Raw genomic sequence first — 14386 nt, 5'->3', positions numbered from 1 at the left:
GATGGAATTAGACCATAAATAATAATGCAAACTAGTGTGGAAATCTCAGTCGTCATGGGCACTGATTTCATATAGGCCTAATAATGAGCTGTTTAATCAACAATATGGTTAAAATTTAGCTCTTCATCTGCAGTTCATATTCCAAGGAATAGGAAGTGACTCACACGCATCCCTTAAGGTTTGAATTAAACACCATATGCATCCTGTACATGTAAAGCCATACTTCAACTGCAGCAGGGGGCAGTGGCTGCTCAGAAACACAGATCTGAGACAGTGAACCTCAGACACACTGCAAAGATTAACTCTGATGACTATACTAACCACAGACATATGCACTTCATTTGCACAAAATGAAAGACCTGTAATAGGGCCGACTATGTAGTGCTAATGTGATGAGTACAGAGACCAGAGGTCTGTAAAATGTATTAACTGATCACAGCAACATGGTAAATATGGGGAAACAATCTACTGGTGATTAAATTATTACATACTATATTAAATATAATTGAAATATAAATTCAAGCAATTTTGAACACTCTTTACTGGGGAAAATGTCACATTTATACTGAATTAACCATATGTAATAATACATTTAATTAATAAACCACTATAATCGTTTAGATTAGCGTTCTTTGGCATATTTATTCCTGTGATTAAAGCAGAATTTTCAGCATCATTACTCCAGTCTTCAGTGTCACATGATCCTTCAGAAATCATTCTAATATGATGATTTGATGCTCAAGAAAAATGTATGATTATATTCAATGTTGGATGTTTTACACTTTTTTTTCTTTTCTTTTTTACCCCCCAAAAGAACAGCTTTTAAAAAAAAAAAAAAAAAAAAAAAAAACAGCATTTATTTGAAATAGAAATATTTTGTAACACAAATATTTTACTGTCCCTTAAAATATGTCCTTAATTGAACAAAAGTATTAATTTCTATCAAAACAAAAAAGTACACAAACGTAGTGTAAATATGTTGTTTTATATCATTTGTTTTATAACTATATTTTATAAGTTTGTATGTTTTGTAAGAGAGAGAGAGAGAGAGAGAGAGAGAGAGAGAGAGAGAGAGCAAAATCGCTCCATTGTAACGTTCGCTCCAGTCAGTGCAGTGAGTCTTCAGTGTTTATCTTGCATCCTCCACCAAACGACACACTTTACACGGCTTATAAACCACTTTCAACAAATGGGGCAAACATTTGCCTAAACTTTTGGGGGTTGGGACCTAAACTAGCGAACAATATCCTCAACGACAAACAAGGTACGGCGACGTTTACAGTTACGTTTCTCTCACTTAGTTTATGACAAAACTGCCTTCACTAAATGCATTGGTAACACTTTACAATGTTTCATTAGTTAACATGAGTTAATGTATTAACTAACATGAACTAACAATGAGCAATAGCCTACATTTGTTTCATCATTAATTCATCTTTGTTAATGTTAGTTCATTAGTTAAAAAAAAAAAACAAAAAAAAAAACAACCTAGTGCACAGTTCACAGCTGTTCATTGTTTTTTCATGTTAGTTCACAGTGCATTAAATAATGTTAACAAATACAACCTTTAATATTAACTAAGATTAATAAATGCTCATGGTCATTCTTAGTTAATGTTAACTAAGGTAGTCAACTAATGTTAACAAATTAACCTTATTGTAAAGTGTCACCAATGCATTATTCATTACACTCATTACACAATGTCTTAAGTTTGGTAAAGAACCGTTTTATTAAGAAGCGTTTTTTTTTTTTTTTTTTTTTTTTTACTGTAGGTTGAGCTATATGTTGCTTTGAATATTAAAAAGTGAAGTTCTAGATTAACTGGTTGCTGGTTTCTGGATTATTTAATCATATGGATGGTTTTCCAGAAGTGAAAACTCTTTAAAGGACTTACAAATGTACAGACTTAAAAACGTACAAAGCTTGGGTTTGGTTCTAATTGAAACCAGTTTTATTCTTGAAGATCAGGCTATGCAAACATCTCTGCCCTCATTGTTGCTCAAGTTTGGATTAATTCTGCATTGGTGTGGCGGAATAAATATTTTCTAACCGAATAACTGATATAACTGAAATATAATATCAGCTGTTGCTCATTCATTGCACTATGACAGCTCAGTTGTCTAGCTAGTTTTCAAACTTCTGATGAGCTGATTTGTGCTGAGCCCATCAGAATTACAGTCGTGTTTATTAACTGATCACATTTCCAGAGAGAGAATATTCATGCATCTCTCATTAGGGTCATAAAGTCCTCTGGTCGCACAGATGGAAAGATCCTGCTGTGATACATTCCTCTTGAGTGAGAGGTTTGGGAGTTAGTGACAGATCTGAATCATAAAAAGCCCTCTGAGCGTGTGTGTGTGTGTGTGTGTGTGTGTGTGTGTGTGTGTGTGTGTGTGTGTGTGTGTGTGTGTGTGTGTGTGTGTGTGTGTGTGTGTGTGTATGTGTGTGTGTGTGTGCTGGCAAAACTCAGACCACAGACCCCTGTGCTCCTGACGGCACACAGAAAACAAAACACAGGAATGAGTTTATGAAGGGGCAAAAGTGTGTGTGTGTGTGTGTGTGTGTAGGCCAGGCTTAGTCCATATCTCATGTCTCTCTTTCTTCACCTCTTACCCTCTCCTTCTCTCTCTCTCTCGTTCTACTCCGGGAACAAAAACAGGGAAACACCCAGCAGGGACAGCATTATACTTTTGGGATTTGGCGCAGGAATATTTGCAGAGGAACTGATCCGTGAGCTGGACGCTGGCAGGTAATTCATTCTTCAACTCTGAAATGTCTTTAAAATCCTGTGTTTGGATTGAGGCTCCATTATACTTAGAAAAATAGCATCATAGTATCATCTTGAATATTTCCATGAGTGTAACTGTTAGAATACATATTTGTGTATTTCTCAGTTATTTTCCATCTATGTGTCATCTTTGCCTCAGATATTTCACTTTAAATCTTTCAGAAGAAATAAACATCTGTAGAAATGAGACAGTTGTTGCTGAGTTTAAAAATGTATTTGATAAGAGATGTCCGAGTTTATGTTGCAATCTCTGACTTTGGTATGTTGGCAGATCAGCACAGCTTGAGACATTGTTGATATGTGTGAATTCTTTTTCCCTCCTAACTCAGTTTACAGTTTTTCATAATTTTCCTGACATTTAACCATTTTCTCAAATCCTCACACACAATTTTAAAAACTCACAACCAATGGTATAAACAGCTAACTTCTGAATCCCAATTCAAACTTTGCCCTCAGACAATACACACAATCTGTCAAAAACACAGACTTCACGACTGTTTGTTACAGATTAATTCAAAACACTGCAAACAAATGCTTTACAATATGTTTTCATATAAATAATTTGCCACTTTGTAAAATCAACTCTTTCAGGGACAATCCGGACAAAAGAAATACAAAACGGTACTGTAATAAATACCTCTTACAGACAGTGAGTGGATAAATCAATACTCTTGTACATGCTGTTTTGGATAAAAACCTGAACTTTGAAACATGTATAAGGAAGAGTCCATGCACAGCAATACTTATATGTTCAAAAGCTTTATTTACTAATGCATGTACAGGTTACTCAGCATCAGCATCAATGTTCTCATCATCTCGTCTCAGGTCCGGGTCAGGACATACAGTGATGTCTATTACAGTATACAACATAAATAGAGGGGTGCAGATACAGTGAAATTCAACAATAAGCTTTAAGAAAGGATTATTTTCATGACACTTCTGTAAAGAGATCTTGCAGTAGAAAAGAAAAATGTAAATACCAAAGAATTGAATATGAACTTGGTATGCAATACAATAGAGTATACTGTCAATTACAGTACAGTAAAAATAAATAAATAAATTTAGCATCCTCTGCCAGATTGCATTACAGTATTGGTAATGTTGTTTGCAATCGAGAAAAACTATAATATGTCGAGTCAGCTATAAGTATACCATTTGTTGGTTGATTCCCATGACAAGTGTAAACACTGTGATGCTATCCAAACCTACAGTTACTTGCACAATGCTGTCAAACACATTTGCCATCATTTATGATTGTAAACGAATACATTTTGATTCATTTCCATATATAGTTTTTCTGATATATTACAGTTTTTCTCAATTGTTTACACACATTTTCTGGTACTTGAGACACAATGACCACAACATGTAACTCATTCTCCAACCCCCTGAACCAATTCTGCTAAACTACAAGCACAATTCCTGCTTTACACTCAAATTGTACTTCTAAAACACACTTTTTTCAAAACACTACACACAATTCTCTGCTTTTGGCACAATTTTCATGCAGAAAATCTCTTGTTTTCACAAGGAACACACTGCCATTCAAATATGCACACTGACTCATCACATGGGTAAACACCCGTCACACAGTTTTACAATTAGCAATCAGAGCTTTAGCATGAAAGGTCAACAGGAGAGCTCTTCAATGAGCAATTTTTATTTTATTTTTTTTTACTGTAACTGTATACAGTAAATTCTTCTGTTGTTTTGTATGTAGACCACTGTATGTACAACTTTGTGTTGGTTGGCATGTACACTGTGTACATTGTTTTTGTGGGAAAAATAAAATATATTCGTTACCATGTATTTGTGTGTTCTGAGTATAAAAACAATATTCTCAAATATTTTACATCACACTTATGTATGTACTGTCTGTAGTAAGTGGAACACTGAACAAAAAAAGGCCTAAATCATTATGATGAATGGAGAAGAAGTGTTTTCCATTCATCATAGTGTTTTACATTGAGCACATCAGTGTTCAACTGGTTCATATAAATGTCTATTCATATGATGGTTTGTGTGTGTCATTTGAAAACAAAATACCATTTTGAGAAGAAATAACATTGTTTTGAATGTAAAGTTTCATTTTGCAGGAGAATTGAGGGGTTTTGCCCATTGTGTGTGTTTTTTTGGATTTGTGTGTAGAGTTCTGAGAATATGAGGCATACTTTCAGAAAATGTGTGTAAACAATCGAGAAAAACTGTAACTTGTTCAGTAGGGTGCAGCATTGCTCTAGTGAAGTGCCCAGGTACGAGACCCACGAAACACGAGTCACGATAAAAGAGCTCAAGACTTGTGAACCAAGTTTGCTTCAGCATATGCATTTTTATGTCACATTTGCTTTTGTTAACACTCTCATGGGCCCTGTTTACGGTAGATCGGATCACAAGTGGACGACTCTAAATACAGGCGTAAAGCGTTTTTGAGCTTGTCCACTTTCTACCACTTCCAGATGTAGTTGAAAACACATTCGACCGGATTGCTTTCGTAGTGTAAATTCTCCTGTGGTCGTATGTGTTCAAACAGCCACTAAAGACCGTCTACTCTCCACCCTCTGACCTAATGACCTCTAATGGGAAGAGCGCTAGCAGACGGGATTTAAACTTTGTCGTTATGAAAAACGTTCCAAGCACAATGTTCTCTCTCCATTCCTGATTTCTAACACACACTCACAGCGTTCGGCTGGTCTCTCGGCTGTCAGAGCAGAAACTAAAGCTGATGCTCTCCGTGTGTTTTCGTCGTCTTCAGTCGCGTTCTCATGTAAATTGCTTGAGCTTATTTTGTCCATTAGATCGAAAGATCTGAAAAAGCCGGTCATAGACCCTACCTTCGAAGAAATTAGGACAAAAGTGGTTGAAAGTGGACAAAAGAGAGGGATTAAAACACCAGGTGTAAATGGGAATGTGTTTCTTTCGTCAACTTGTGATCCGATCGACCAAAACACATCTAAATACCATTGTAAACGGGGCCATTAGGTGTAATGTACGTGGTACAGTAACATTTTTTTAAATGCGAGAGCATTTCACCAGACATTTAATTTGTATAAAACCTTGCTATTTATATAAAACATTGCCAGATTCGCATTGATCAGTCTTCAGCTCCACTCTGGATGTTTTTCACAACGTAATATTATTTTTCTGAAACTGGCATGTTTTTTCAATTATCATGGGTTTTCTGTTCGCTTGAACATCCTAAGCAGCCTGACACAGCAACCAATGGTGTGAGATGGGGGCGTGGCTATCTCACAGCAACCAATGGTGTGAGATGGGGGCTGGCTATCTGTTTGACCGACCAATGGCAGATTGCGGGAGTGTTCTGGGAAAAATATTTGATATTTTTTGCAATTCCACTTGGTGAAATTACATCACCTTTAAAGGGATACTCCACTTTAAAATGAAAATTCTGTCATCATATACTCACCCTCATGTTGTTTCAAACCTGTATGAATTTCTTCTGCTGAACAGAAAGGAAGATATTTAGAAGAATATCAGTAACCAGACAGTTTCTGGTCTCATTGACTTCCATAGTAAATTTTTTTCCTACTATGGAAGTCAATGAGACCAGAAACGGTCTGGTTACTGACATTCTTCTAAATATCTTCCTTTCTGTTCAGCAGAAGAAAGAAATTCATACAGGTTTGAAACAACATGAGGGTGAGTATATGATGACAGAATTTTCATTTTAAAGTGGAGTATCCCTTTAAGCAATTCGCTCTCCTTTCAATCTAAGTAAAAGTCAATAGACATTAAAGTAATTTTTCTCTCATTTTGTCTTTAGAATGATGACCCAAGAAGACATGGACTATGAAAACCTCACTTACGAATACACAGACTTTGGCTACGTAGAGGAGACCAAAGCTGATGGCTACACTCAGAGAGAAGCTCTTCACATCATATCAGTGATCATCTACAGCCTGGCGTTTACTCTGGGTGTAATTGGGAATGGCTTGGTGATCTGGGTGACCGCACTCAAAAGCAAAAGGACCGTAAACAGCGTATGGCTGCAGAATCTGGCCATTGCCGACTTCGTGTTTGTGCTTTTCCTTCCGTTCTCCATCGACTACGTGCTGCGAGACTTTCACTGGCTCTTCGGGAAGACCATGTGCAAGCTGAACTCATTCGTGTGCACCATGAACATGTACGCCAGCGTGTTGTTTCTCACCGTCCTGAGTTTGGATCGCTACATATCACTGGTCCACCTCAACTGGTCGGAAAGGTACCGTAACGTCCGGCGGGCCTGGGGGGTGTGTGCGCTGATTTGGATCATATCTTGCTGTTTAAGCTGTCCAGCCCTGATATTCCGTGACGTAATCCAACATGACGGGAAGATCGTGTGTTTTAATAACTTTCACAATGAGAGCATGCACATGGTAATGGTGAGACACGTTGTACTCGTGTCTCTGCGAACCACCGTGGGTTTTCTGCTTCCGTTCGCCACCATCACCGTAAGCGGCGTGTTGCTCGCCGTCAAGATGCGCCAGTCCAACTCGTTACGCTTGACCAGCTTCTCCAGAACCGTCTCCGCTGTGATCCTCGCGTTCTTCTTGTGTTGGGTGCCGTTCCACACGTTTAGCCTGATGGAGCTGAGCATGCACCACACCACACACCTTCACTCCGTGCTCATGGTGGGCTTCCCGCTCGCCACCAGCCTGGCCTTCTTCAACAGCTGCGTCAACCCCATTCTCTACGTACTGCTCACCAAGAAAGTGCGTAAACTGGTGAGGAGGTCGTTGTTTAACTTCACCAAGAGCTCGCTGAGAGAGCTGAGTCAGTCTGTGTCTGCGACTGAGTTTGACTCGGCACTGGTCAGCTACTCTCCTGAAGAGCCCATGGCCAACTCCTCCATCTGATGGGCTCCAGTCCCTCCAAACTCACCCCAACTCAAGAAAGCTCCAACTGGACTGAAAATAGATTGGTTGGGAAATACTGACTTTTAAAGGTGCAGTAAGACCAATGTTACTCACAATGGCTATGTTTACATGCACACCTTTTGCTTCAATCTGACTGAATTCATTTCCGATTGATGAATCTGAATGTAGTGTTTACATGATCACTAAACATGTGATCGGGTTTATATCGGGTCTCGTTTATATGTCACAAACTTTAAATCGTAATTGATTTTATGACATGCTCTCACTGCACAAATAAATATAGAGTTTCCCGCTGTTTGTGCATAATAAACATTCTCCTACATTGGTTATTTATTTGTTTTAAACAGCAGACTTAATATCCATCTCTGGTCATAATTTGGAGACAATGAGCATGAACCGTTGTGCCGCTGCTTATTATTATCAAGCAGTAAAAATGCCCAAAACCAGTCGTCTGTGGATGAGAATACTAAACAAGGACTGGTGGGACGTTGTCCTGCTCCACTTCACAGAGTGAAAGGAGAATTTTAGAATGACGGGACGCTCATTTATATGACATTTTATTCAACAGGAACAACAGCTCGTTTCGAACGTCATACGTCATCATGCTATTTCAACGTCATTGCACATGCGCAGTCCTTTCAGTTTTGGTTTTCAATCCGATCAAGTGTTTACATGTCCTCTTGATTGGATTAGAATAGGAATATACCACCCCTTTCAATCCGATTGAAATTTCATCTGGATCAAAATTTTAGGATTAAGGTGTTTACATGAAGGGTTTTCAGTCCGATTGAGCCGTCAATGCGATTAATAATGGATTATTTGGTTGCATATAAACGTAGCCAATGTAAGCCTTGCAACCATTTTCAGGCCTTCCTTCTTAGGTGACTCCAGTGATGGAAAGGTTTTCGTAAGATAAACTCGTGTCTTAAAGCTATTGCCTGATCAGAACCCAAGTGATATTCCTCTGAGCATTTCTCTTTTGTAATGTCTCTCAGCCTCAGCCATCAGTCTTTCTTCTAATCTGCCTCTTGCTCACTTCTCTCCTCCCCCATCATGAGTGGACACGCCCCTGATTGGCTCACTCTCTCTCCTCCCCCATCATGAGTGGACACGCCCCCTACTGCAGATTGGCTCACTCTCTCTCCTCCCCCATCATGAGTGGACACGCCCCCTACTGCTGATTGGCTCACTCTCTCTCCTCCCCATCATGAGTGGACACACCCCTACTGCTGATTGGCTCACTCTCTCTCCTCTCCCATCATGAGTGGACACGCCCCTTCTGCTGATTGGCTCACTTTCTCTCCTCCCCTATCATGAGTGGACACACCCCCTACTGCTGATTGGCTCACTCTCTCTCCTCCCCCATCATGAGTGGACACGCCCCCTACTGCTGATTGGCTCACTCTCTCTCCTCCCCCATCATGAGTGGACACACCCCTACTGCTGATTGGCTCACTCTCTCTCCTCCCCCATCATGAGTGGACACGCCCCTTCTGCTGATTGGCTCACTTTCTCTCCTCCCCCATCATGAGTGGACACACCCCCTACTGCTGATTGGCTCACTCTCTCTCCTCCCCCATCATGAGTGGACACGCCCCTTCTGCTGATTGGCTCACTTTCTCTCCCCCCCCATCATGAGTGGACACGCTCCTTCTGCTGATTGGCTCACTCTCTCTCCTCCCCCATATCATGAGTGGACACGCCCCCCTACACTGCTTATTGGCTACAAGTTTGTTTTAGAGCTCGGTCCCGATTCACTTTTAACAGCATTTAAAAAAAAAAAAGCTTACTGCACTTTTAAAACTAATGCAGTACATTACCGTAAATATGTATTTAATGCATCATCTCTTTTATATTTAGTACCTATACAGTAGTCAACATTTGAAGCGGATTAAAACCTTTCATCAAAGTTATACATGAATTTTGAGGAATACCCGTTCTTGTCTTAGGACTACTTTGATGAACTTTTTTGATCCACTTCAAATGTTGATTACTGTATATATATATATATGTATAAAGTGTTGAGTATAGAGTGTATAAGTGCATCATGTATAGTGCGGCATTTGGGTTCTATATAGAACGTTAAAGGGTTCCATCAGGTGCTTCACATATAGAACCTTTTAGGAGGTCCCATCATGGGATCATGGTATGGATTAAGTTTTAATGAATACATTTTTTTATACAATTTTATTTTAAATAAATTTTATAAATCAAGCAGCTCATAAACACACTAGAAAAATGAAATAACCCATTAAACATGAAAGTATTATGCAATCTCCTTTTTATAATTTTCTTGGCGTACAGAGTTCTTTAAAGTTGAGTCGAGAGCCCTAGAGTTCTATATAGAACCACAACGGAACCTGTTTTTCTAAGAGTGTAAAATTGAGGAATGAAATTTCAGCTCTGTTTGAAAGAACTCATTTTACATATTACACTATTGTGTCATTTGGATGCACACTGTAACTGAATTAATAAAGTTAGTAATAAATTGCTCATTCTAATGTTTTAGAATTATTCTGCTTTATAAGTTATAAGATAAAATCTCTACAATTTTAAAGTAACAACATTTGTGGTATAATGTTTTATTGTCAAAAAAATTATAATTTGACATGAAATTTGGATAAAAAATCTGGGTTACTGTGAAGAACTTCTAATGGAAGTGAGCAGACTGTTCCAATGGAAGTGTCACGTTGTGGCTGTGATGAATTGCAAGACGCAGGAGTAGGAAAAAATATCATTAATCTTTAAAAAGTCTTTAATAATAAATTCAAAAAGGAAAAATGCAGGAGAATGCCAGGAATAAAGCATACCACATAGTAATAAGATGAGACCAAACAAAGAACTGAGAAACTAAGGGCTGACATACACAGGGAGACATAATGATTGACAGGTGAATATAATTGATAACTAAGGGAACTATCAAGACTACACTGAACTGGAGACAGTGAGAAATACATGGAAACAAAAAGGCATAACTAAACTAAGCATAATCCTGACAGGTAGCCACAAATCGTATGTTAACTTTGTTTTATTGTGAAATCTTTTTTGTGTAAAGTTATAACAAAATATCTTGTTGTCAGCCAAACATTCTGTTGACTGGCCTTGACTTGTAATGAACCTGGAATATTCCTTTAACTATAAAATTTGACATTTTTAATCAGCCCTGGTTTCACAGACGGCGCTTAGATTAAGCCAGGATTAGGCCTTAGTTCAATTAGGATATTTAAGTATCTTAAGAAAACTGTGCCTGGTGGTATAAAACATTACTGGTGTGAATCTTGAGGCAAAACAATGGCACTGACATACTTTAAGATATCTCAGTTGCTCTCAGTTAAAACAGCTTGAACATGCATTTTAGGCGTTTAAAGCCTGGTCTGTGAAACTGCGGGGGCCAATATACTAGGACAGCTCACATTGTTACCACATGTTTTGTATGATGACTCATCAGAACTCAGAATGAGGGAGAATGCAGAAAACATCTGTGAGTCAAACTTTCTTGAAATATGCTGTATAAAAGTCACCAAAAAATGCAGAGGAAAGCAAGAAAAAAAAGGAAAGCACAGAGCTGGAAACTTGTAATTCAGCATAATGTTTTAAGACAATTAACTCTTACTACATAGATTATGCCTAAGTGTTTTGCTCAAGAGCACAGTAGTAGTCAAAGGCTACGCTTAGATTTCCATTGAAACAATAAGGCTTTGTTCCAGTCCACTTTTAGACACGCACTTGCAGACTTCCCTAAGCACTTCCCCTCGGGGGAATCCCTGCCGTCATTTTGAAGTGCGTTCCACCTTGTGAAGTGGACGAGGGAAGTTTATATGGACAGACCCTCATTCCCTCTATTTTCCCTCTATTTCCCTCGTTCCAATTCAGTCCATTGCACTCATGCGACTTAAGCAGTGACACACATCCGAGTGAACGAGATGGAGGGAAGCTAGCGAGTGAAGGGCATGACAATTTTGGACTGGAACGCGGCCTTAATAAGAGCAACTCTGTTGAAAGATTTGACAGAATTTACACCACAGGTGCCTAAAAAGTGTTGCATGTCAGTTTTAACAAGCTTTGGGACTACTGATCATTTTACTGTTGTTTGTGGGATTGAGTTTTTTAGAGCTGAAATGTCTGTTTCAATGGAATTGTCAAAATACAGGTTATTTTAAAACTGGAATCTTAACCAATCACACAAGATTCTTGAACACTCCCCTGTCTTCCATTGGCTGCTCAAACAGATAGTCCCGCCCCCAAACAGAGTTTGTACTGATGCTTAAACAGGAAAAATTAAAAAAATTACACTTTTAAAATTTAAATGACAAAATTACAACAAAAACGTTTTATTCAATCCGAGTTCATTCGTGTCAGGCTAAATTGGGTTTTATTTGAAAACATGCTTTTTTTAAACACATTGATGTTTAGTGGTTACTCACATGGCACAGTAGGGAATTGTGGGGTTGCTCTTTGTTTGTTGCTATGGTGTTACTCAATCAGTCGATGTCAGACAGATTTAAAAGGAGGAAGAAAAAGAGCCAACAGAAACAAAGGAATGATGCTATAAATAATGTGGAAGCAACTTTTAAGGAGCAAATTACACCATATACAAAAAGTGCATTCACTGAGACCCACTAAATACTATCCCATACATAAACTCAACAAGCAAACTGTGTTTTGCATTCTACAGAAGAGCCACTAAAGCCCACATGTCTATTTGATGAGCAATATGTGTTAGTATTTCAACCACATATGGTGACAACATTTACATCTGTGTAGAATTTACGCCTTGTCACACAAAGAGCGCGTGTCTGTGTGTGTGTGTGTGTGTGTGTGTGTGTGTGTGTGTGTGTGTGTGTAGGTCAAAGAGAGAACTTAGTTTGTTTTAATCTTTAAGCTTAAGTTATTTAGATAAGGAAGTATTGGTATTGGGCTGGCTGAGATGCTCAACACGATAAAGGTTAGCAACTAATAAATGGAGTAAGTTGAGCCAGATGCTTCGGGGTAAGTTGGGCCAGTTCATTATTAAGAATCATGCAACATTTTATTTATATTCAAACTGCACTTTTGTGTTGCTTTTAAAAGCTGTAAAAAGCAAACAGTCCACACAATTGTAGACAGGCTTCGAAGAAAAAGAGATCTAGACAATCTAGATCTAGTCAGTGAACGTTCTTTCCAAATGCAGGAAATACCATTCGATTGGCTTGATTGAAATCTGGCAATAAAATTATGGCAAGATTTCTGAGCTGCAAACCAAAGCAAGGGTTTTTTTTGTTTTTTTTTTGCAGTATTTTTTCTAAGAAACGTATGTGCCAACAAATAAGTCTTAGGAATCAAACTTGGGGAAAATGCAGGGAGGGAAGAGCAGCAGGAATGTTGAAGAGTTTCAGAAGAACAAATGTTGCCGTAGTTGCAGTGTTCACAACTATAATACAAGCTCCGGCTCTTTCCATACTAAATAGGGCCTAAAAAATATGTGCTCAGCCTTTAGAAAATGTTGATTGTCAAGCCCGAGAGTTCAAAATAAATATCGTATTGTCCGTTTTATTGTCTAATTCATTTATTTATGGGGTCTGAAATTTTTACAGATCTGTACCCAGACAGCATGGTAACATTGATTCAATGTTGAGTTTTGATCCAAACCATCACTTTGGTTGACCTATCAGCATTGAAATTTTGATGAAAGGGAACAGCACACATGGGTGAAGACAGTGACACTGAACTAACAGTGAGTCTTAGTTTATGAGCATAAGATCTTGCAGGCATGTATCTGTGCAAAACACTACTGGGTGTTTCCCAATCAGTGGGGCGTTTCAGTTCATGATGGGCACTTTCAATGGTGTTACCTCATTTGCTCTAATACACTGGGGGGGGGGGTTTGGTTTAGGGGTGGGCCCTCATGATTTTAGCAAGTCTTTTGAAAAATGGTTGAAAAACACCAATTGTAGTTTGAAAGTTGGCACTAATTGGTATACGCCCATTTTGGTTTTGCATGTGGGATTCTCAGTAGTTAATTGATGCTTCCTTATTAGAGAGAAAACACAAGGTAGGCCCTACGTCCTATACGGAAGTCTTGTGTGTTTGACATGCATGAACTCTCTGAGTTTCAAACAATGGTGCATATAATGTATTTCTGTTTTTAGCATGCTTTTTACTTGCATTTTATTTATTGTTACTAAATCCACTAACATACATTAATTTTCAAAGTAAGTAAAGTGTTGAAATAAATCGCACAGGTAGCATGGGGACATTGATACAATGTTGAGTTTTGATCCAAACCATAGTTTTGGTTGAGATTGACATTTCAGTGTTTAAAGTGTGTTGGATCAGCATTGAAATTTTGATGAAAGCCAACAGCACACATGGGTTGAGACAGTGACATTGAACTAACAGTGATTTGTAGTTTATGAGCACAAGATCATTCAGGCATGTATCTCTGCAGAACACTAGTGGGTGTTTCTCTATCAGTGGGGCGTTTTCAACCGCTTTACCTGATTTGTTCTGATCCACTGGGGGCTTGGTTTAGGGGTGGGGTGGTTTAGCAAGTCTGTTGAAAAATGGTTGAAAAACATTTATTGTAGTTTGAAATTGGCCACTGATTGGTAAACGCCCATTTTGGTTTTGCATGCGCACTTCTCAGTAGTCTAATGCTTCCTCATTAGAGAGAAAACATAGGCACATCCTATACAAAAGTGTTGTTTGTTAAAGCACCTGACATACTTACATGACTTCTCTAGCA

The 14386-nt window shown here is 38.5% G+C and overlaps 1 protein-coding gene across 2 annotated transcripts; it reads left to right on the top strand.

Moving 5' to 3' along the window:
• Positions 1–1101: 1101 nt before the first annotated feature.
• On the top strand, positions 1102–10153 carry cmklr2 (chemerin chemokine-like receptor 2). 2 transcript variants are annotated; one of them, XM_082176252.1, is made up of 3 exons: positions 1102–1264; positions 2660–2749; positions 6570–10153. In XM_082176252.1, exon 3 carries the CDS (start codon positions 6571–6573, stop codon positions 7639–7641), a length of 1071 nt encoding a protein of 356 aa, XP_082032378.1. In that variant the 5' UTR covers positions 1102–1264; positions 2660–2749; position 6570; the 3' UTR covers positions 7642–10153. The 2 variants fall into 2 exon arrangements, with proteins under 2 accessions (XP_082032378.1, XP_082032379.1); XM_082176253.1 differs by having other exon boundaries at positions 1102–1274; positions 2672–2749.
• The last annotated feature ends 4233 nt before the right edge of the window (positions 10154–14386 follow it).

Source organism: Leuciscus leuciscus, assembly GCF_965113295.1.
Source record: "Leuciscus leuciscus genome assembly, chromosome: 7".
Classification (NCBI taxonomy): domain Eukaryota; kingdom Metazoa; phylum Chordata; class Actinopteri; order Cypriniformes; family Leuciscidae; genus Leuciscus; species Leuciscus leuciscus.
Note: the sequence above shows the minus strand (reverse complement) of the source record. Positions and strands in the feature narration are given on the sequence as shown.

Bases quoted from the DNA above. Each gene is read 5' to 3' on its own strand.
- cmklr2 (XM_082176252.1), top strand. From the start codon at position 6,571: ATGATGACCCAAGAAGACATGGACTATGAAAACCTCACTTACGAATAC.